This window comes from Filicampus tigris, chromosome 13 (assembly GCF_054856515.1).
Source record: "Filicampus tigris isolate MCC_2025a chromosome 13, RoL_Ftig_1.0, whole genome shotgun sequence".
Taxonomy (NCBI): Eukaryota; Metazoa; Chordata; class Actinopteri; order Syngnathiformes; family Syngnathidae; genus Filicampus; species Filicampus tigris.
The window spans coordinates 7,405,987-7,429,606 of NC_141229.1; the positions used below are offsets into that span (position 1 = coordinate 7,405,987).

At 42.0% G+C, this 23,620-nt stretch overlaps 1 protein-coding gene across 2 annotated transcripts in view; it reads right to left on the reverse strand.

Moving 5' to 3' along the window:
• Nucleotides 1-125: 125 nt before the first annotated feature.
• The window catches only part of asap3 (ArfGAP with SH3 domain, ankyrin repeat and PH domain 3), a 54,738-nt gene continuing 31,243 nt past the window's right edge, over nucleotides 126-23,620 (reverse strand). The window contains exons 3-26 of one of the 2 annotated variants that reach the window (XM_086048735.1): nucleotides 20,954-21,099; nucleotides 19,940-20,014; nucleotides 19,062-19,111; nucleotides 17,972-18,089; nucleotides 16,943-17,028; nucleotides 16,580-16,655; nucleotides 14,604-14,690; nucleotides 13,816-13,925; nucleotides 13,341-13,410; nucleotides 13,127-13,214; nucleotides 12,729-12,777; nucleotides 11,166-11,332; nucleotides 10,658-10,791; nucleotides 9,581-9,672; nucleotides 9,307-9,487; nucleotides 8,277-8,362; nucleotides 7,797-7,912; nucleotides 7,631-7,698; nucleotides 6,618-6,725; nucleotides 6,213-6,438; nucleotides 4,828-5,095; nucleotides 3,879-4,086; nucleotides 3,290-3,417; nucleotides 126-2,832 (exon numbers count right to left, since the gene is read on the reverse strand). In XM_086048735.1, coding sequence (XP_085904861.1) covers nucleotides 2,820-2,832; nucleotides 3,290-3,417; nucleotides 3,879-4,086; nucleotides 4,828-5,095; nucleotides 6,213-6,438; nucleotides 6,618-6,725; nucleotides 7,631-7,698; nucleotides 7,797-7,912; nucleotides 8,277-8,362; nucleotides 9,307-9,487; nucleotides 9,581-9,672; nucleotides 10,658-10,791; nucleotides 11,166-11,332; nucleotides 12,729-12,777; nucleotides 13,127-13,214; nucleotides 13,341-13,410; nucleotides 13,816-13,925; nucleotides 14,604-14,690; nucleotides 16,580-16,655; nucleotides 16,943-17,028; nucleotides 17,972-18,089; nucleotides 19,062-19,111; nucleotides 19,940-20,014; nucleotides 20,954-21,099 — 2,750 coding nt within the window. In that variant the 3' untranslated portion in view covers nucleotides 126-2,819. Of the gene's footprint in view, nucleotides 2,833-3,285; nucleotides 3,418-3,878; nucleotides 4,087-4,827; nucleotides 5,096-6,212; nucleotides 6,439-6,617; nucleotides 6,726-7,630; nucleotides 7,699-7,796; nucleotides 7,913-8,276; nucleotides 8,363-9,306; nucleotides 9,488-9,580; nucleotides 9,673-10,657; nucleotides 10,792-11,165; nucleotides 11,333-12,728; nucleotides 12,778-13,126; nucleotides 13,215-13,340; nucleotides 13,411-13,815; nucleotides 13,926-14,603; nucleotides 14,691-16,579; nucleotides 16,656-16,942; nucleotides 17,029-17,971; nucleotides 18,090-19,061; nucleotides 19,112-19,939; nucleotides 20,015-20,953; nucleotides 21,100-23,620 lie in introns of both variants that reach the window. The other variant, XM_086048734.1, reaches the window with a different exon arrangement.

The following is a 23,620-nucleotide window of genomic DNA, read 5'->3' on the forward strand; positions in this document are numbered from 1 at the left end:
TTCCGCTTCCAACTGAGCACTCATTATTGTGCGGCAGGATTTACGGTGTTACGTGAAGATGAATGTTTTCACCGTTGCTAACTTGATGGAAGCATTAAGGGCACATCTCAGGGTACACGCAAAAGAACATTCTCTTTTCCATTTTAATTTTACACATCACAGATGGCTTTTAAACAGAGACGCTAATACTGTATTCAAGGCGCACTTAAATAAACCCAGAGATATATTCATCCTCGCTTTTGGCGGATTAGCGCGGCATCCAGCGGTGTGTTGTGCACACATTACCGCCATGAATCCATACAGGGCTTAGGGGCCGTGCGTATTTGGCTACGAAACTGATGGTATTATTCGGCCTTGTTACATAAGTGACAGGTTGGAATGTCATCGTGCTGGACACCGGGGCTGCAGCTGCCAAGAGACAGCCACGCTCGGGGAGGAGGTTACAGAGGCATGACGGGAATAATAATGAGACAATTGCAGCTGTCAAATTGCATAAATACAGTGGATTCGGGAGCGTTTGTCTCTCTGTTTGGGAATCAACGAACAATTACACATTGGACTTAATTTCCGAAAGGGGACAGCTAGTCACAGTCTGGCTGTTGTCAGATGTTTACATACATTGGACGTCAGATTCATTTTAAGCTTGGTCGAGAGGTGCTGTCAAATGAATATTTGATTGTCCAGAGGCTGAAGTGGGTTTAAGTAGAGATGTCCACATACATTTTGGTGCCGATTGATCGCAGTTTTTTTTTTTTTTTTTACATTAGTGATGAATGTATAATGATTTTAAATGGACAAATTGTGTCTGGTTCATCCGCTGACTCCCACCAAGACATGGGAAGAGGGAGGGGGGCGTGGCTAAACGACTAGACTGTAGACTAGGGGCGTTTTGAGAGTAGTTAGGCATTTACTGATTTCTCTAAAACAAACCGTTAAAATGGAAAATGCAAGCTAATCCAATTTTCCTGATCAAAAACCACAGAGTTTTGGAGTGAAAAATGAACCATCCTCACTGGACTCCCGTGACCCAACCCCTGGTACGTGGAAGAGAATGGATACATGATGTGCTTAATGTTGTGATTCGCTACATTCAGCAGTAAGAAAAACAAGCTTTTATAGGAATCTAATTTCAATTCCGCTACTGCACCGTCCGTCATAAAAGCAGTGTGTTCCATTTTATTCAGACGCGTTGTGCGTTACGCAACGCTCAGAGGGAAAGCAGAAGCGCTTTATGTTTTGAATGCAAGCAGCCAGCGCCGGCCGCACTGAATAATTGAATCGATTTGTGCTTGTATCGAGCGAAAAGAAAGCACTTAGCAGCTTTGTTCTCTTTGCGCTTCTGCTCTACTTGCGTCCGATACGTGACGACGACGTCCAACCTGCACTGCACGCTCACCGGCCGCAATATTGGGTACGCCTGCACTTGAAGACCACGCCATTACAAAAACAAATAACACAATCAGAGGCATTAACTTAACAATTTACTCTCAATTAACTCCTCGTCCAGAGTAAAGGTGTACCTAATACTGGCTAGCATGTGGCTATTAAAACCTTTATGGAACTTTAGTAGACACATTAAAAGTTCTTGATCAAAAATAAATGTAAATTTGAGAACTGTAACAAACAAGACTCCATGTAAGTGTATCTAATATTGTGGCCGGCGAGTGAAGAAATATAAACACATACACAACAGTGGGCATTGGAGACAAGTATTGACATCAATTAGCATGTACAGCAATCCCCATGACATGAGTTACAATTTTTTTTTTAAGTCAAATATCCGTATAAAAAACATTCCTAAATATGAGAAGCTAGTTACAATATGTACAGTAAGTGCAAATGTATGTCCGTGATGCGCACACGCTTCCGGTAACTATGTTCACTAATCACTCATATCAGCAAGAATCTCTGAGGCTGGATTTACACTGCATGGTTCAAATGACACAATTACTATTTTTTTTTTTTTTCCTCTCAAGTGGTACAATTGGGAAATACGCCATAGCAGCGTAAAGGTGGGGTGGGGGGTGGGGGGAGAGATCGTATACCTTCAGATTCATCATTAGGCCTTTACCAGATAAAAGTGTTATGTACAGTATCATCTGTGTGTGCCATCTTTGAATACATCGATCAGTAGCTTATACGCACCCACGTCTGTCAAAACAGCATAAATAAACAAAGTGAATCCAAACTACAATGAAATGAATCAGATTCAATTGCTATTGGCCACTTGGACCTATTGTGTAAATACAGCCTAATAGTCCCTCAATAATCCTGATTCTGGAAGAAGGTATTTTCAGATGCAAAAACAAACCCATTTTCCTATTTAAGTCCATAACAGCAACGAGCAACTTCTTGAGACAGCAGCTGGCCTTTTGAGTCATGAACACGCATTTCCAAGGAATTATTCCACGTGAGTTTAAAGTGCATTTTTAAAAAGTGATTGGCTCGTAAAGTAAGGAAATGGTCGCATCAGGCCAACGCCGTACCTGTTCATAAAAAAAACATTGTAGAAAACTGAGAAAAGTTCAATATAAGGATGGAGGACGTCATTATGATTTTTAAAAGTTTGATATTCCTTGTTGGCAATTTCTAATCACTTTGTATAGTCTCTGGCAGGGGTGTCCTTAATTCGCTCAACATGTTCGGTGTTTGAGTGAATCCATGTTTGAAAACAGCATAAAAGTCCACCTGGTCGCTAAAACGTAAAAATGCCAACGAGCACCTGATGCTGGTTCAGTTTGCCATTCACAGATGTTTTTAATCTGACACTTTCTGGACATAGTTGACAGGGAAGGTGCCGCTCCTGGATGAGTCCCCTTCTATGTAACCGACCTGTTAAGATAGAAAAAATAAAATAAAAATAAAATAAAAACACACAACCCCCCCCCCCCCCCGAAATATTCAGTTAATGCATACCAAACTACATAATGTAAAATTGAGTATCAGGGCATGTGCCTCAATATCAATGTGGTATAGGAAAAAAACTAAAAAAGAAAAACATTTCAAATCATTAAATGGATACCCGTTTGCAATAAAGATGAGCAATTTTTGACATTTTGCATCACATTTTGATCCCCTACTCTACCCACCGTGAACCAGGTTTATAATAGTTTGAGATTTTTCATTCTATTTAGTTTTTATTTCGGCTTAACAAAAAGCCACATGCATAGTATGAATAGACTTAAATTTTTTTTAAGGAGTGCATTCGCAATCTCTTCTCTCAGTTTTGGCACCACAAAAATACAGCCTTGTTGAGAATTTTAAAAAGCTGGTAGTTGCACTTACCCACCAGTGGGGGTCAGTAGAGACCGTGACAACAATGGTCTCGTCTTTGAAAAAGTTCAGCTGCTCTGAATTGGTGGGTCTGCCGTCCACTAACGCCTTGACCCGCTTCTGGTGGTGCCTGTTGCCCGATACCTGAAGGTTAAATGAGATATAACGCGATAAGGAATGCAGCGTTCTGTAGGGACACACATTAGAAAAAGTTTGTGGGGATATTTGGCTTTTTGGGTGAAATTCTATGGTGAACGTAAAATGATCATGAGACAACTGACAATTTGTCAAGACCTCAGAACCCCATCAGTAGAGAGTAGAAAATTTACAGAATGGTATAGAAGTAGATATGTTCTGCAATTTTTTGATTTGAATTTAAATTTTTTGCTCAAAAATGAATCTGCTGTTCAACTCCTTGTTGGGGAACAGCAAGCTGTGAAAAAAAGCACTGAACCATTGAACAGTAGGACAAATGAAACCTGTGAAGGGTGAATTTTTGGTTCATTCTAAAATTTCACCTGAAAGTCAATCATCCCTAACTTTTTTGGCGTAGTGCAAGACGTATTCAGGACTTTTAAAGCTCAAATGGCCGTTTGTAGTGGTACCATAGCATTCCGACGTGGTCGCAGGGCAGGGGTGATGCCTGATGAAGAAGACGGGGAAACCGTGATGGGTACCGGGCCGAGGCCAGCGCAATTTCCCCCCACAGTACAATACGGCTCCTCCTGGTTGCTGGTGGGAGACAACGCGGCACACTTGCCCTGGTTGCCTCCTCCGCTGCTGGTGCGACGATATGATGTGGTCTTCTCAGAACTGGAACGAAGTTTGACGTTACAATCTCAACAGGCAAATTAGAGAAGTATACAGCCGAGTGAAAAATACTCTGATAAAAGTAACAGCACTGATTCACCTACTCTACTTCAGTAAAAGTACAAAATAAAAATACCATAAATTAATCCGATTTTGATAAATTTGTACCATGAATTAAAAAAACAACAACTAGTAAAACACATACTTAAAACAGTTTTCCTTCTTTATTTACTTGCATAGTGCTGGTATTTATAAGAAAAAAAATATCACTAGATGCAACTTTAAAAAAAAAAAAAAAAAAGAATTGCCTGAATTGACAACAGGTTTTGCATGAGTAAAAAGCATTTTGATATGTTTCAACAATTAATAATAATAAAAAAAAAAAAAACTAAAACATATAGTTAAAATAGTTTTCCTCCTTTACTAACTTGTGCTGGTACTCATTAGAACAACAAAAATCACTAGATGCAGCTTTTTTTAAAAAGAAATTACTGAAAGGATGATTTGGACTGAACGAACAGCAGGTTCAGCAGGCAAGAGTAAAACAACATAATAAATACTTAAAGGATTTAACACAAATGTTTCAGCAACATGTCGACAGACTGGGAGTACAAGCAAAAATGATCAGAAAAATAAATATTGACAAGAGGAACAGAAAGCTGAAAATTTTACTTAACTACTTTTCCCTGTTGGTCACATTTATGGACACCAAAGCAAGAGTGTGAGTAGGCAAGTTGAATTTACCTGACAGGCCCAATGTGGTTCTGGGAAGACGTGGCGGTGCTTTGAGAGGCACAAGCAGTGCCGGCTTGCACTTCCCCGGAATGTCTATGAGGCCTCAGCACGTTTCCCTTGGTTGATTTTCCAGCCGGGGCCTGATTCTCCATAGCGGGCGAAGGGGGGCTGGCTTGCGTCTGGGCACCGGGGGTGCTGGACGACGGGTTGGAGGCCCGTCTGGGAGGAGGGAGGCTCACGTCCGGCGTTGTAACCGACAACTGAGGGTCGGAGCGACCTGAGCAGATAAATGGAAGAGGACAAGTGTGCTGGACACATTAGCTACACATAAATGCACAAGCTCATGAGAGACAATACAAGCGATGTGCCTGAGTTAGGATTTCAAAGTAGTTTCCAGCTATGGTTAGGGTTTCAAGTGAGGGTTAAGATTCCAAGTTAGGGCTTTGAGTTATGGTTTCTAGTTAGGGTTTCGAGTCAGGATTAGTGTTTCAAGTTTGATCTTTAAATGAGAGTTTCGGGCCTGGGTTAGGGTTTCAAGTTAGAGTATCAAATTAGGGTTTCAAGACAGGCTCAGGGTTTCAAAGTAATGGTTCAAAGTATTGTTTCAAGCCAGGGTCAGAATTAAAAAAATCATATCTTTAATGGACAAGAAAGAGATCTAAAAAGGGATTAAGGTTTCAAACATGTATGTTGAAGTGTCAACTCAGGGTCAGGGTTGCAAGTTGAGGTTTCAAATTGGGGTTTCTGAACAGGGTTAGGGTTTCCAGTTAAGGTTTGAAAGTAGGGCTTCAGGCAAGGGTCGGGGTTTCTGAGTGGGGTTTAAAGCCAGGGTAAGGGTTTCAAAAAAGGACATCGAGCCTGGCTTTGGGTTTACGAATAGGGTATGAAAGTAGGTTTCAAGCCAGTGTTAGTGTTTCTAGCCAGGCTTTGAGTTTCAAGTTATTGTACTGAATCAAAGTAGGATTTCAAGTAAAGATGAGGGTTTAAAGCGGGGGTTAGGGTTTCAAACATGGGGTATGGTTTCATGTTAGGGTGTCAAATCAGGGTTAGGGTATCAACTGAGCATGTCACACATTTAACGTGAATCTATGGGCGATGCGCCGTGCGCCCAAAACTGGAATGAAGTTATCTTTTGAATGCCGGAGATAAATAAATCAATTGTATTCGTCAATAACTCTTTTCACCCTGCTCATCTAAAAACAGATATACATATATTTTCAGGAATTTTTATGATATTATTTCATTTTCATAATTTTATTCTTATCCCTTTCAATGTGACTCAGCTGGGCGGAAGGGCGGCGTAGGATGCCTAGCGCCCTCTACTGACGAACCGCCTCTGGCTGCAATGCTCAGATACCTTGGTCATTGGGACTACTACATTCGGTAGTTTTTACCTTTTGGGGTGGATTTAGCAGGCAGTGGCGGTGGCGTGGATACGCCAGAGGGGGCGCTGTTGGCCGGGGGATTTCTGTATAGGAACTCCAGGTTCTCGTAGGTCTGACAAGGTCTGCTGCCGGGGTTCCCGCCGGGGTTCACACCGGTGGCGCTCACCACACTCCAGCGTGCTCCCACGCCTCCGTTTGATGAGACCGGAGAGCGGTTCTTGGGTACGGGGCTCACCTGCAAGAAAAAAGCTCTAAGTTTAGGGGTTCAAACATTGAACATGTATTTACTACAAATAATGGACCTCCTCTTCCAATAGATGGCAGAAGGTTCAATTAACCCGTGCATCCACTTTTTATGGTGAGATGTTTTTCTCGTGTGAAATAAGTAAAAGGAAAGTGTGGCGAGATGTTTACCCTCTCGTCCAGGTCGTCCTCGCTGTCGTAGATCTCCTGAGCTTGAGTGTCCCACATGAACTCCACGTGGATCTGAGAGTTGAACTTCCCATTGTGGGCCAGCTCCAACTACACTCGCGCACACACACAAAAAAACACACATTCAACATTCGTGTTTGTGCTAATTGGCGATTTGCGTTGCGGTTTTAAGAAAAGGGTATGCAGGCAGGATTAAGGTTTCAACATGTGGTTTTATAAACAAGGATTTTAAAGATTTTTAAAACTGGGTCATGGTTTCAAATTACAGTTAGTATTTCTAACAAGTGTTAATTAAAGAGGTTTCAAAATAAGGTTTCGAGCGGGGGCTACGATTTCAAATTAATGTTTGAGGCCAGGGTTAGGGTATCAAATTAGAGTTTCAAGACAGGGTTAGCGTTCCAAGCCTAGATTAAGGTTTGAAATTGGGGTTAGTTTCAAAGTAGGTTTCAAATTAGGGTTTTCAAACTTGGATTAGGGTTTCAAACACGGTTAGTGATTCAAGTTAATATTTCAAGACAAGTTTGGGAATTCAAACAATTGGTTAGGGTTTCAAATTCGTGTTTTAAGACTTCGTTAGGTTTTTATACAGTGGTTAGGGTTTCAAATTAGGGTTAGTATTTCTAGCAAGAGTTCGGTCTACAATTTAGGTTTTCAAGGTAGTGTTTGTAGACAGGTTTATGGTTTCAAGATTTCAAACCAGGTTCACAGACTCCAATTAGGAGTCCAAATTAGGGTTTCAAGACAGGTGTAGGGTTTGAAACAAGGGTTGGAATTTCAAATTAGGGTTTCAAACAAGGATTAGGCTTTCCAAAAGAGTTGCTTTTCTAAGATTGGACTAGGAATTCAACGACCGGTTATGGTTTGTAACACCAGTTACGTAGGGATTCAAGTTAGGGTTTCAAATTAGAGTTTTAAGTCACAGTGTGAAATGAGTCCCCATTTGTCATCAGTTTTCATTTGAAAACGTGTAGCAATCTGGTGCAGCGAGGTCTCACCAGCTCAACACATTGCGCGTGCTGCAGCCTCCTGGCGATATCAAGGGCAGTCTCTCCTGCAGAGTTCACTAAACACAACAATTCGATTAATAATAATAATAATAATATCGATGATGATGCATATCGTTCCAAATGTCCTCGTATGAAGACACTGAGGAAGTGGTACCTATGTGAAGAGTGGCCTTGGCTTTAAGTAGCAACTTGAGCGATTCGGGCTTGTGATGGAGGACGCTGTAGTGCAGAGCCGTGTTGCCTTCCGCTGTCCTCTTCTCCAAGCAGTTGCTGTCGGGGCAAAAACAATGTGAGGCTTGACTTGAGCTTTTCAAAATATTGGTTAAGTTTGATTTTTTAAAAAAAACAGGCAACAGGTGGCAGGCAATGATGGGGCGGGGGGGGGGGGGGGGGGGGGGTCGTGACGGGGCTGGGGGCATCCACCTGAGGGGTGGGCATCCGCAGCACCGCCCGTCGATGGTGAATTTCAATGGACAGATAAATGTCTTTTGCCAGGCAATACACCAGCTGCATGTCAAATTTAAAAAGAATCTTTCCGCAACCAGAAAGCCTTCACCCACCCCTCTTAGGCAAAATGACAGAAGGTTTTGCTGAATCGTGACATGGTGTCTGGCTGCTTGTGTTTATGTCTGACCTGTTCTGGCACAGGAAGTCGACGATGGCCAGAGAGCTTCTTTCTTCCAGACGCACGGCCAGATGAAGAGAGGTTTCTTTCAGACCCTGTGCAGGAAAACAACACGCAGACATGTCAGGAGGATTTCCAAGAAGCACATCAAATTACGTTGCTGCAGATCCAGTCGATTATTAAAGTCCACTTGCACTGGGGTCAAGTGGGCCAGTGATCTCTACCGGATCCACCCATTCGTTCATTAATACCTCAAGCCTTTGTTTGAAACCCTAGTCCTAATTTGAAACTCTGAAAGCAAAACCTAGACTTGAAACCCTATCCCTTGTTTCAAATCCTAACCAAAGTTGGTGTTTGAAACGGTTTCTTGAAATCCTAACCCTTGTCTTAAATCACAAGTTTTCAAACTCAGGCTTGAAACCCTAATTTGAAAAGGTAATCCTTGTTTTAAATTCTATTCCAAGTGTGAAAACTAACCTTAAAACCCTCACCTTTGTTTGAAAACTCAACCTTGAACTGAAGCTTTCATTTGAAACCCAACTCTAAACCCGAGGTCGCGTTCACCTACAGCATATTGGAACACGAACCCGACCGCTTTCAAACCACATCCAAAATGCGATGGCAACCTGGCGCAAAACAAGCAGCTGACGTCACGAGTCTCTTGCGCAACATCTGAAAACGCCATACGGATTTATGTGCGCTCACAAGACAGCAAGGAGATGAAAGACAAAGAAAGCAGCAGAGAGCATTACGCATGCGTGCGATTCAACCGGCTTGTCTCCTTCACTCTCCAGAGACGCCGGCTCCAGCCTCAAAGCTGAAACAACAAACGACGTCCAACCAGAACAAACAAAAGTGCGCACACGTCACAAGTAGTGACACGCACTTGGATAACGCTGAGCAGAAAGTGTATCGTATGCGCTATAGTTACATTTGTGCTTTTAACACTTCTATTTCCTTTACCGACAGAGTCCAATCAGATTCCACTGATATCACTACGCCTCTCACATGACGTGCTAACGATGCCAATAGTCCTCACCTGTCCGTCAGGAAACGAGAGGGGTCTGGCGAGGTCCGCCCCCTCGGCGAAGAGCTGCAGCAGGGACGTCAGGTCCCGACTCTTCACGGCGTCGTACAGCTGGCCGGGTTCCGTCGCCTCCCTGCGTAGGACGTAGCGACGCTCGGCGTATTTCGCCACAATGTATTCCTTTCTGGCATTCCTGGTAGAGCAGGTTGAAATTAAGATTTAAGATTTGATATTCTTTTTTTAAATAATTACAAAAAAAAAAAACAAAAAAAAAAACAGGACTCACATGTCACTCTGTGGCAAAGGTTTGACAGCGTCATTTGGAAGACCCGCCTCCATGATGTCGTTGAATCTTGTGTTGCCAATGCTGACAGCCAGCTGTGACACACGCAGACACAAAAATATTGCTTATAATGGATTGTGGATTATTACACACACATTATTACACACTCACATACAAATTATTCACCACCCGGTGCAAATTAGACGAGCCCCTTTGCGGTCCATTTTTAAAACACACCTTTAACCCCATTTTAATTCCTCGGTGTTCAACAACACAAGCCTTGAGCCCTTATTTAAGAGTCTGCATTTTTACTGTTTTTAAATTATGTTCAATTGCCTTATGTTCATTTTGTATTCATGCACCGCACTTTATTTCAGCTTGCAGAGCTTTTTAAAGTGCTCTATAAATAGACTTGATTTGAGTAGCGTGTTGAGTACTGTGCAAGGTGGTAGCGATCATGAATAATTGGAAAGAGTTTGACGGAACATAAATAAGCTCGTACGTGACCGAGTATGCCTTGGACTTTTTCGGACTGAGGGTCATTTGAAGTTTCTGTATTCATTTCTTTTGTAGCAAGAGGAGCCACCGATTTAATTTTCCGATATGAGATTGCAAGTCATTCTGTTTATATCTGTTGCGCCAGGCAGCAGTCATCAGTAATTGCTACTGAGAAGATCGATGGCATAATCGTCGTACACGTGAATGTGCGTCTAAGCGTGCCGTGAAATTTTTTGGACTGGATCATTTCTAGTCATGTTGTTTATTTCCATTGCGCAAGGTGGTGGTTAACATGAAGTCATCATCTTGCAGCATATTACATGTGACCTCGCATTCTATTTTGGACTGTGGATGATTTGAAGTCACTCTGTTTATTTCTATTGTGCATGGGGATCATTATCACGAATAACTACATAAAAAAGCAATTACATTTCAGTCATTACAATAAAAAATACGGTGGAATATCAGGCAATCTTATGGACAAAACAAAGTACTCACACACACCGAACATAATTCAGGTGTCAAGATGGCCCAAGCATATTTTGAATGGCCGACTTTTAATTTCGTGTATCATATTGGTACCAGTAACTCAGAGGTGCTCAGCAGGTCCAGGGTCAGTGACTGGATCCTAGAGTAGTGGACACCCAGTTCTCTGTGGATCCCCGAGCATTCAATGCAGGTCAGGATGCCGAGATTAGTGGACAGCCATGTTGGATCTTTAGATGGAAAGAAGGGTCAACAACCAAGTTGCGTAAATACAACACGTATATAAAACGACACTGATTTCCCCTGATTGAAGGCAAAACAAAGTGCACTCTAGTTTGCTGTCTAAAGACTTTTAACATGACGTCAGCTATGGGAAATTGTGGTAAAACCGCAAAGACCTCCGCTATGGCAGCATTGTGCTGATCAACATGACTTTTTCCCATGCGAAATTAAAATGTGGTGCAGGATTTAAACATTTATTAACTTCTTCCAATAGTTCTTTTCCGACTGGCAATTTGAAGAGGGTTTTTTTTCCCCAGTCTTTTTTGTACTGCATGTTCAAAATGAAAAGTTCAATCAATCATTCAAATGTAAGTCTTGTGACCTGGTGCGCCACAGTCAGCGCAGGCCTCGTTGCCGGGCATGTGGCGAAGTTCTCCGATGATAGCTCTGGAAAGCTCCTGCAGGCCGCTGTCCTGGAGGTGGAGCTGGTCTCCTCCCAGTGCCGTGTTCAGGGCTTCCTCCTTGCTGTTCTGCAGCACCGACACCCAGCTGAAAAGATGGGTGGCATTAGATTGATTTTTTGGGACAGTGTGTGTGGAGAGGGGCATGGCATCAAAGTTGGATGATTTGCTACTGGACATCCCTCCATCCATTATCAGCAAAGTCTAAAAACTCTAAGTAGGAGAACATTCAGCTCTTTAAGATAGTTTCAAATAGTAACATCAAATTTGGTAGCAATGTTTTTCTTGAGGAACAGTAAAGTCTCAAGAACCCTTTTTTTTTTTTTTAACTCATTCACTGCCAGACATTTTCAGACCCTCTTTTGCTCTAACATTTGAAAATAATAGAAAGAAATATAAATACATTCCTGGGATTGAATTGCTGGACTGTGAAAAGACAAATAAATTCATCAATGGCAGTGAATGAGTTAAAGAGCAATTTTGATAAGCAATGACTTCATTTGAGGTGCAATTTACTCATTTTGAGGAGCATTTGCAGGTTAATCTCAGGGATTTGAAGCAAGGGTTGAACTTAATAAAAAAAAACTAAATCGGTTGAATGTCGGGCTGCAGCTAGCTAATATTTCAGTACTCAAGTAACTTACTGTAAATTCTACACAATAATCATGTATTCAGATTAACCATATTTTCACTATATAACAAAAAAAACAATTGGATTCCTTTTTTATGTAAATCAACCATTTTTTTCCCCTTAAATTCACATTGCCGCCTGCCACACGGAAGGAGCGCAGAGAAAACAAAAACCCTCGGTGGTGGCAGCCACTCCGAGGATTTGTTCCGCCCATTCATAGATTTGCATTTCAGTTGTGATTGATTGAGGTGCAAAATGCACATCGGCAACTGTGATGCGAATTTCCGCCTATTTCGAGCCTAGTGGACAGACATGTCGCAAAAGACTGCTAAGGATTTTTAGACAGTTCAAGTGAATGGCGTAGGGCATCAAATTTTGGTTACCCGCCATAAAACATGAAACTCATTATCCGGTTATACAATGTCCTAAAACCATCAGGCACTTTTCCCCATTTACACATTAAAACACACAAAGCTTTCTTGCATGATCAGCGCAGAGGGAATTCCCACCCAAGACCATCTGGACAGAAGTGACCCTATTAATAGCGCTTTCCTTTCCTTTTCAATGTCCTTTAGTTTCTCGTCATTGTTGTACAGACCTGATGAAACCCTGGATGGACTTTATTCGGTACAGCTTTACTGTCCAATGAGATATAAATACAAAAATAATCTGCCTTTTTTTACACGGTGAAGGCAGGCTCTAAGCGGCGCTTTCAGTTCACCTCTTTTGCTGTTATTCATATCCTGGACTTCTAAGCACACACCTAAGCTGAAAATTAACAGAGCAGGTCATGCATTGACCCGCAGCATAGTGAGGAAGAGATAAGGAGACCAATGTGAAAGCAAAATCTTACATCACACATTCCTGCTCGTCCTCTGTCTGGAAATGGTATGTCCGGTTATCTGTTGAAAACAAGGAGCAGCGACAATGAAAAAAGGCACGAACTCCGAAAATGACAGTTGGACAGTTTAACTGAAAATTCTGAGCTGAATCCTGACGAGAAGTGAAAGTGGAAGTAGCACCAATGTGACATTAGGATTAATCGTACAGTATAAAGGGGCTGGCTCTTATTTATATCACTTTACTTACTTTATCGAAGCTTAATGTAGAGGTGTATGCTTTATTTGATCTCTCAGGATTTCTCTTTTGTTACTACACTTCTTGCTACGTTTTGTAGGAAATAACATGAAAATGAAGACATTTTCAAGAATGCCAAGGAAGCCATGCTTAAGGGTCAAAGATAAAACTCACGGGTAACCAGGTCAAAGGCTTTGCGGTCCTCCGGGTTCGGTCGCACCTGACAGGTCAGGAGGTTGAGCTTGGCCGGTGGTCGGTTGATCTGAAAACACGCACACATAGACTTGCATCGATCTAGATTTTTTTTTTTTTTTTAATCTTTGACATTATCATTATTTGTATTATTCTTACTGTGTGCTGCTTTAAAACAAGAATTTGTGGTCCTTACTGTGCTGTGAGAGATGGTTAGGCAGCCAAATTTGACTCCACATTTCCTCTTCTGCCACACTTTTCTGATCCTGCCGGAGAAAAATGGCAAAGACGAGCATTTCTGACAAGCCCTTTTTAAAACTCACCTTCCAAACCTTGAAAATGCACCATAAACAATGGGGACCCCCGGTACACATGGTCGTCGTGTGTGTGTGTGTTTCATGTGATTGTGTCTGAAATCTGGGTCCACTCAACAAAACCACTTAGCCTCAAAAACAAAACAGAAAAAGTTTGAGGAGGGGCCCCTGTTTGAATCTTCATGTCAGGGTAATGGAAACCAGCTGGAGGGGGGCAAGTATGAGAACCTCCTCACCCTCCCCCATCAACACCACTACCACAACCTCCCCCTTCTTGTTCCATGCATTCATTTCTGTGCTCTAACATCTATTCAACATGAGATAAAAATCCACACGTGGTGATGATCTTTTACTAACCCGTCACTCTTTTTGAGCAAGAACCCCGACTTCTCCGTCCCGTACTGCTTGTTGCCCTGCGGCTGGTGGATACTGTAGCCATTGCCCGAGTTCTTCCTATTCAGGTATTCCTGCCACAAGAAACACATTCGGAATCTTTTCTTCACACACAAGACGCTTTCTAAAGAACGATATTAAAGTTTTGTGTTTTATGGCGAGTCATTAAAATGCTCTGCCGTGCCCCGTCCACACACAATGATGAGAACTCAAAATCCTCCCAAGTTAGTAGTTCCAATGAGGAAGCAATCAGAAATCTGTAGGATATGTTCAACTTATAGAAGGACACATGAAAATGATCCTAAAATGGCTGCTTTAAACCAAAATAACACACTTCCTGCATCTTTTCAGGAATGGCTTTAAGAGAGTTTTTTTGTGAGTGCACTCATGATAGAAATGTCTACTAAATTCCATTATATTTATCATTATTATCTATAAGGGAAACTGGCTGTGGAGTTGAATTTATATTATTAATTCTAAGAAGGCCAGGCAATTTTGGAAGGTTATATCTTATATGTACTGTACACCTGTATGTATATATATTGCATATGGTTATTTAATGAGAATAAACAAGCAACCATAATTTGTTATGCAAGTTTTGAAAATGTGAAAGCCCTTAAAATGGCAGTCTTTTAGCAATTTCAAGATGGCCTTTGCACCGGTGTGCTCGGGCCCGAAAAATCTTGATGATAAAGTCTGGAAACAGTCCCTGATTTATGCTGAGGAATGTGCTGCTATATTTCAAAATTTACCTCTTTGCCGTCCACTTGCAGGAGTAAGCGGAGAGAATCCCTCAGCTGAGTGAGCTTTTTCACTTCCTCGTCCTGGTCGAGCCGTACCTACCACAAAATCAGCACCAGAAATCATCATCAGATCAAAGGAGATTCTAGATTTTATTAGCCTATGACTTTATCGCAGAATCCGGCAAAACAAAGGCTGAACTTGCCACGCAACATATCGGAATACGTGAATCTGCATACGATGTTTCACCGTACACTTTGGCAATATCCCACCTCAGAAATTTCCGCCTGGAAGGCACAAGCAGAGAAATGCTGGCTCTACCATAGCATCTGTGAAGTGGACTTCTGACATCTTGTTCCTGTTCCGTCATGGCATCCATAGCCCGAGTTTGTCATTGAAGCAGACTAGAGGTCGTTTTGGGATATAAACTTTTGGAGGGGCGTCAATTAGTTCCTCTTGGGGTTTTTTTTTTTTGTTTTTTTTGTTTTTTTGCAATTCATGGCAGGACTCACAGGCCAAATCTTGACTTATTCTCTAAACATGAGTGTGTGGAGGTAGCTCAGGACTTAAGAGCTTTGTTTCCCAGTCCCAGCTACGCAGATGAGACTCAGAACCGGGGTGTGTCGCCCTCAGAGGTCATGCCTTTTCTTCCCCCAAAACACAAGCAATATGTGTCTTCCGGTGCGCAACACGATTCCGTTTAACTGAAAGGCACTTTTTCCCAGAGGGATGCCGACGACGAAGGCAAGTTCCGCCGCCTGTGCCAAACCAGAAAAACGTGCAGCCCCCTTAGGATTTTTTGGATCCGGCAATCGCGCCAGGGCAGGTCTGAGCAGAGCGGAACAAGTCGGGAGAGTTTGGAGGGAAAGTGTGACAGAAGCTTTGGTTTTCACCGTGTGCTAACAGGGGAAATATGTCTTCCAATAACAATCTCTGCTTGTGCTTGCTGAGGAAGAGTTTTGGCTTGCAGCAGAAAAGAAACAATGGAAACAGTTCTATTTGAGATTTTTAAAGTCAATGTGGTTCATTGTGGCGATTCATATTGTGTGAATGCTCAGCCGTAATTACCATTGCGAAAAACCATGAGTGGTTGAAGCATCCCCTCTTAAAATTGCCCCCTATAATTAATCGTTTAAACTATAACTATAGCACAAACTGATTCCAAAACAGTTCAAACGCTTCGTGTAATGTTGACCTTATAAATAAATGACTAACAGATTATTAGATTTTGAAAAAAATCAAACGGAGGCGCACGTCTACGTGCGGCAAAGACCCTCCATAATATCCACTAACAAACCGAGGCTAAAATTTCAAATCAAAAAAACAAAAACAGGAGGTGGACATTCTGTCAGACTTGCTTCGTTTTACTTTAGTTTTTGATCAGTTTTAACTTATCTAAATACGGTGTATTAAGTGCAAGAGAAAAAAAAAGGTTGCCAAGTAGTGTGTAATAAACGTAACAGGTAGTTTCAGTTAAGTTTTTGTTTTTTGAAAGCATTTTGGTTTTTATTTTATCTCCTTAATGAAAATGTTTTTTCAATTTTAGTTTTTGTTATTCTGTTAGCTTTCGTTAATAGAACAACCTCATTCCTAACATACAAAGCTCGTCTCTCGGTCACAATGCACGACTTCAGCCTTACTTCTGCAAATAGCAGAGAATTTAAAAAAAAAACAAATAGGTGAATTTGGGAATAATGAACTGCAAATATGCAGCGGATTCCTGGGTATTACAGTTCACATCAAGTGAAACTGAAACCAAAAAAAGGACTGTTATGAGTGACAAAAGAAATAACACTGATGTCACGTAGCATTTAGTGAAATATAGCGCTTAGCATCCAATCAGAAAGTGCTAACATCATCCCTATGTTGATCACGTGCTAGGATATGCTGTAATGTGCTAGCCAACGTGACAATCCTCAATCCATTTCTTTTGTTCAGCATTTCAGAGGTTAAAAAAGAAGACATGCACAAAGCGACTGTTTATTACCGTGTGAACCGAGGACGCCAGTTTCTCCACAAAGGGAGCAAGATTCTCTGCAGCTTTCAAGCCGTCCTGAAAGAAACTGAGAGCAGAGGAGGGGGGGGGGAAAAAAGGAAGAAGAAAGGCTGACTCATGGTGTCACTTCAGTCCAAACAACATCACACGCTCAAGCAGTCCAACTTCAAACCGCTGGTATGGTTCCAATTGGCAAAATGGTTAACCAACAGCAGAAAAAGAATTTTCAAATGTCACTTTTTCAAGCCAAGAACACAGGGTGAGTTGTTCCTCCACCCCCCCCCCCCCCCCATCACCTTATGTGACACCCTGTTGGTACTTGGAAAGTACACAAGACAAGAGAAAATGGCTGACCTGAGCTGGGCCTGGAAGAACTTTATGAGGCTCTGGAGAAGATCCGGGCCTTGACGGACCTTCAGTTCCTGGATCTTCAAAAGGTACTGGAAAAATACAAAAACATGAACGTACAGATATGTGTTTTTTGTTGTTGTTGACATTTCGAGTCATAATTGCACTTTCATCATGCCACAGATCACAGAAATCTGATGACATTGTGCGGATAAAGCAAATGAGCATGTATGTTTTTCCACAGGGTGCAAGCAACGACTTTGTGTTGTGTTTGTGAGAGACAGCATGCGCACATAGACAGCAGCAGTCGGGTGGAGCAGCATGCACCAAGTGGGAATTCCACTTTCCACTTGACCCGCCTCCACACGTCCACAACCGCTGTCCATCAGCAATAGAAGGGGGAGACAGACAGGCAGAAGTCGAGCGCACATGGAGGGAAGAAAAAAGCCCCTAGAACACTACTCTGAGGAACCTCACTATCAGTCCATTAGATATTTAATTTCTTAATTAATTAATTAAGATAGACTGATAGATGAGAAGAAGTCATGCATGTACAGCAGAGGTGCCCAAGACCCGTCGTCCTCCAGAGCACCTATCCAGCCGGAGCAGTTATAGATGTCTCAATACCCCAACACACCTGATTCAAATGATCAGGACAGTTATCAAGCTTCTGCATGTGTAAAATCTCGGTTGATTTCTGAGTTGGTTTTTTTTAGCCTCTACTTTTGGTCTTTGGAACATTTTGACACACTGGATACTGCATAGTTAGGTCCAGCTGTGCACTATGAAAGTATTCCCCCAGCATTCAGGTTCATCATAAAACAGCAAAATACTCTTTGGAAGGGATGATCATAATTCAGCCAACTGGGACACAGCCTGACTCCCCCCCCCGGACCACCCCCTACACATTTTTCCCATTAAACAAGTTGGAAGCCTCATTTTGAAGCTTTTTAGAAGAAAAGAAGACCACCCATGTCGATGTGGGTAAAGACCACTGCAGGTATGTGCAAGGTGTTGTTTGTGCTGGCGACTCACCTCGCACATCTGCAGCTGGAAGGTCCGCCTCTCCCTCTCCATGTCCTCCCCTCCGTCCGATCCCTCTGTCCGGATGAGCTGCCTGTTCTTTTCCTTGCGCTCCTTCTCCAGTTTTGCTCTATTGTAGATGAGTAAGACTAACGTAAGATATGGACTCAAAGTTTGAATTTTCAGTTAGTGTGGGGTAGAAGTAAAGAGGGATGAAAGGGAAATTTCAATAGAAACAATATGTAGCATCTCGAAAATAATACTTTGCTGCCGTTCGCTCTTTCATAGATAAAGCTAAAGACACAACAGAAATAATTACACACATTTTATATTTAAATAAAACATATACTTCATTTTAGACACATAACTAGCTTATTGCTAGCAGGCAATGGAAAACCCCCACCGAAAGGCTAGCAAAAATTAGCATTAGCATTTACGAGCGGGATTAGCCTCCAAATAAATATTCACGCCCAAACACTATAGTAACACATACAGACAGGTAAAATAACAATACTTGCAGGCGCAGGCATACATTCTTCCTTATATGTGAAAAACAAGTTATATCAATAAAGTTCAATGTCACTCTCTTCTTCTACTCTTTTAATCTGAATGTAGGCTTACGTATGTATTTACATATAAGCATGTTGGGCATCCCATTGCCCCTTAAGAGGCTAAAGCTGGAACAGTCTGTATTTATTTTTTAGTTTGGTCAAAGTTGCTGGACGGAAAAGCTAACGGAAGCCCGTTTAGGAGATTACTATTTGGTCCGGCCGGACAAGGAGGTAGATAAACGGGCGGCAGAAGGGTACCCCGGCTACAGGCGGTACGCAATAAACGAACCGGGAAACTTTAGTAAAATGCCCAGCTCTACTTACAAGTTACTATCTACTGTATGTGGCTAGCAGGCTCAGCCAACTAAACTAAAGAATTAACAAACTTTTTTAATATACATTTGTTGTTAATTTATGTATTTTATCATCAGTTCATGTACAGTATATTTCTATGTCATAACAATGCAGGATATATTTTTATTAGATGTGAGGAATTTCTAAGGGAAACGCGTCTGAAGTCAATGAGGGGTACGACGTATTATAGTAGTTACATTTTTAAGTCATACTCCTTCCAGCTCCTCTCCATCTGTTTCTTCAGCTCCTGAGGAAAACACAAGAGAATGCACATCTTAAATAATCAATAAAAATACAAATAAAAACCACTGCACAGAGTGTCATTGTAGTTCAGCTAACACTTAACCCGTCTGCTATCTGGCTAAACCGGCTTACGCCAGCTACAGTACCATCGGCTGTGTGAATAATGCACAGTGACATTAGCTTACAGAAGTATGAGGTCACTCTTTTGCGCGTCTATTGCCATGGTGACTCCTACAGTCAAACAATAAGTTATAACTGCTTGGAACATTACTTTTTTCCATTTGTCTTTATAAGCCGCTTTATGACCGTACTAATAGACGACAATGGGGAAATCCGAAATACACAACCAAACACTGAAGTTTGTTGACGGCGGGTTAATGGTTTGGATTTAGACTTTCTGTCCGATGATTATCTTCATTGGGGGAATGTTTTTACATATCGTAGCTGGCCGGTGTAAACAGCCACCTGTATCCAAATATGATCAGATTCATATTTTTTCACAAATCGATACTAATGGTCCGTTCTCACTCTCTGTTTTTTATGCAATAGTAGCCAATTTAAATTGGTGCAAATGTATTATCGAAGCACTTTTGATTCAAATTATGTAAATTTAACATAAAATGTCATTACTCACGTTTAATAAAATTATATTATGCTTGGCTTCTGCAATCGCTCGATGACATTTGCTCTTCTTTTTGTTGTTAAAATCGATCACTGATTTTGGAGGAAACGCGTTGAAGCCCCCTCAAGTGCTCTCGCTCCATTAGAGTTGATTTAACTTTAAGAGGGTTTAACATTTGTTGGGGGGTTATAAAGAGAACTTTTCACTCACCAATCTGCTGTCGCGCAGCTCCGATTTCAGCACATTTTCCAAAGGGAAGGCCATGATGTTGTTGAGGTTCTGCACCTGGAACGTGTCAGAGTGCAAGAAAAGCACGATAGATCAGGTTTTCATCTCTGTTTTGTGTGTGTGTGCATGCATGTGTGTGCGTTTGTTACAAAGAGGTCATACTTTAAGAAAAACGAAAGCAAGGCCCCAAAATGGTCGCATTTTGCCCCTAAACATTTGAGCCAGTGTGAAAAAATATTCATATGCCACCAGTACATTTGTTGATTTTTTTCTTTTCTTTTTATTAAAGCAGAAGTCCAACGTTTTCTTTGCACTTATGTTATATCTGCCCCCACTAGACTAAACATGGTAATCGTATCAATATTGCAATATGTGGAATAAGATTTAAGCAGGAAAAGACGCCTGTTTCTATACATCTCAAAGGGGTGCCATTTTTGTCCCATACTGCCGCCATAGTATGTTTTATGCGCCCCCGGTAGTCAGAACACAATATTCTGATTAATATTGTGTTTGTGAAATATGAATTAAGCAGGAAAACAGATGTGTTTTTTAAGCCAGCAAGTTGACATAAGAAGAGAATGGGTAGAAACAAACAAATCTGTTTAAAGCTTTCCATTCATTTCCCTGCGAGGCTGGGACTGACACACATGAGCAAGAGAGTGTGTGTGATGAAGTGCTCTCATCTGTGTGTGAGTTGAATCACTCGTGGAGTTCTGTTCTTAATTAAAATCTCCATAGAAACTATCAGTGGGAGGCTTCCCTGTGCAGCTGTCTCACACACAAGCGCACGCTCGCTTGGGCACACACACTCTTTAATTTGAGCAAAGGACTAATGACTATGTTAGTCAAGCAGCTATAATGTCCTACAACCTGCAGCTCTCCCGCCGACATGTTTCTGAATGATTAATTTCTTCTCACAAGAGTCACGCCAAACTCATTTCACTTGACTGGAGTTATATTTAAGACCCGTCAACCCTCCCTCCACTCTTTCCTCACCAGATTTTTCAGCAGGGCTGTGACTTCTCGGGTGAACACGGCCAGGTTGAGAAAGCCCGTGGAGATCTCGTTGTTGTCCTGGCTCAGGTGGCTGCTGCCCAGCTTCTCCAGGACCTCCGTGTACTGCTCCTTGACTTCCATGTGAGCTGCGAGAATGAATATGGTGTCATTCAAAGCAGCACGTGGGTCCCATTACTTGTCCCGCCGTAGAACACATGGCAGCTCAAAAGAGTTTGGATTTCACGAAGGGTGGAAGTGAGGAAAGTGAACGTTTTTTTCGCGGATGAGACCACGATGAATCATTTCTTAAACAAATCTGTTGGAGGGAAATGTGAAAATTCACACATCTTATTTTGGAAGGACTAGGACTTTTCCGTTCATTTCAATGGGGACTGTTGATTTGAAATATTAATGATTTGAGTTACAAGCAGGGTCCGGGAACAAATTAAACTTCTAAATCAAGGTACCACTGTATACATTACGGAAGTATGAAATGAATTAAAAGCTTCCATTAAGTTATTTTTTGTAAATAGCTGTGGATTAGGGTTTTCAGCTAGGGTTAGGGTTTCCAGCTAGGGTTTCAAACTAGGGTTAGGGTTTCCAGCTAGGGTTTTCAGTTAGGGTTTCAAACTAGGGTTAGGGTTTCCAGCTAGGGTTTTCAGTTAGGGTTTCATACTAGGGTTAGGGTTTCCACATAGGGTTTCAAATTAGGGTTAGGGTTTCCAGCTAGGGTTTCAAATTAGGGTTAGGGTTTCCAGCTAGGGTTTTCAGTTAGGGTTTCAAACTAGGGTTAGGGTTTCCAGCTAGGGTTTTCAGTTAGGGTTAGGGTTTCCAGCTAGGGTTTCAAACTAGGGTTAGGGTTTCCAGCTAGGGTTTTCAGTTAGGGTTTCAAACTAGGGTTAGGGTTTCCAGCTAGGGTTTTCAGTTAGGGTTAGGGTTTCCAGCTAGGGTTTTCAGTTAGGGTTTCAAACTAGGGTTAGGGTTTCCACATAGGGTTTTCAGTTAGGGTTTCAAACTAGGGTTAGGGTTTCCACATAGGGTTTCAAATTAGGGTTAGGGTTTCCAGCTAGGGTTTCAAACTAAGGTTAGGGTTTCCAGCTAGGGTTTTCAGTTAGGGTTTCAAACTAGGGTTAGGGTTTCCAGCTAGGGTTTTCAGCTAGGGTTAGGGTTTCCAGCTAGGGTTTCAAACTAGGGTTAGGGTTTCCAGCTAGGGTTTTCAGTTAGGGTTAGGGTTTCCAGCTAGGGTTTTCAGTTAGGGTTTCAAACTAGGGTTAGGGTTTCCACAAAGGGTTTCAAACTAGGGTTAGGGTTTCCAGCTAGGGTTTTCAGTTAGGGTTTCAAACTAGGGTTAGGGTTTCCAGCTAGGGTTTTCAGTTAGGGTTTCAAACTAGGGTTAGGGTTTCCAGCTAGGGTTTTCAGTTAGGGTTAGGGTTTCCAGCTAGGGTTTCAAACTAAGGTTAGGGTTTCCAGCTAGGGTTTTCAGTTAGGGTTAGGGTTTCCAGCTAGGGTTTTCAGTCAGGGTTTCAAACTAGGGTTAGGGTTTCCAGCTAGGGTTTTCAGTTAGGGTTAGGGTTTCCAGCTAGGGTTTCAAACTAAGGTTAGGGTTTCCAGCTAGGGTTTTCAGTTAGGGTTTCAAACTAGGGTTAGGGTTTCCAGCTAGGGTTTTCAGTTAGGGTTAGGGTTTCCAGCTAGGGTTTCAAACTAGGGTTAGGGTTTCCAGCTAGGGTTTTCAGTTAGGGTTTAAAACTAGGGTTAGAGTTTCCAGCTAGGGTTTTCAGTTAGGGTTAGGGTTTCCAGCTAGGGTTTTCAGTTAGGGTTTCAAACTAGGGTTAGGGTTTCCACATAGGGTTTCAAACTAGGGTTAGGGTTTCCAGCTAGGGTTTTCAGTTAGGGTTTCAAACTAGGGTTAGGGTTTCCAGCTAGGGTTTTCAGTTAGGGTTTCCAGCTAGGGTTTCAAACTAGGGTTAGGGTTTCCACATAGGGTTTTCAGTTAGGGTTTCAAATTAGGGTTAGGGTTTCCAGCTAGGGTTTCAAACTAGGGTTAGGGTTTCCAGCTAGGGTTTTCAGTTAGGGTTTCAAACTAGGGTTAGGGTTTTCAGCTAGGGTTTTCAGTTAGGGTTAGGGTTTCCAGCTAGGGTTTCAAACTAGGGTTAGGGTTTCCAGCTAGGGTTTTCAGTTAGGGTTAGGGTTTCCAGCTAGGGTTTTCAGTTAGGGTTTCAAACTAGGGTTAGGGTTTCCAGCTAGGGTTTTCAGTTAGGGTTTCAAACTAGGGTTAGGGTTTCCAGCTAGGACTTTCAGTTAGGGTTTCCAGCTAGGGTTTCAAACTAGGGTTAGGGTTTCCAGCTAGGGTTTTCAGTTAGGGTGTCAAACTAGGGTTAGGGTTTCCACATAGGGTTTTCAGTTAGGGTTTCAAATTAGGGTTAGGGTTTCCAGCTAGGGTTTCAAACTAGGGTTAGAGTTTCCAGCTAGGGTTTTCAGTTAGGGTTTCAAACTAGGGTTAGGGTTTCCAGCTAGGGTTTTCAGTTAGGGTTAGGGTTTCCAGCTAGGGTTTCAAACTAGAGTTAAGGTTTCCAGCTAGGGTTTTCAGTTAGGGTTAGGGTTTACAGCTAGGGTTTTCAGTTAGGGTTTCAAACTAGGGTTAGGGTTTCCACATAGGATTTTCAGTAA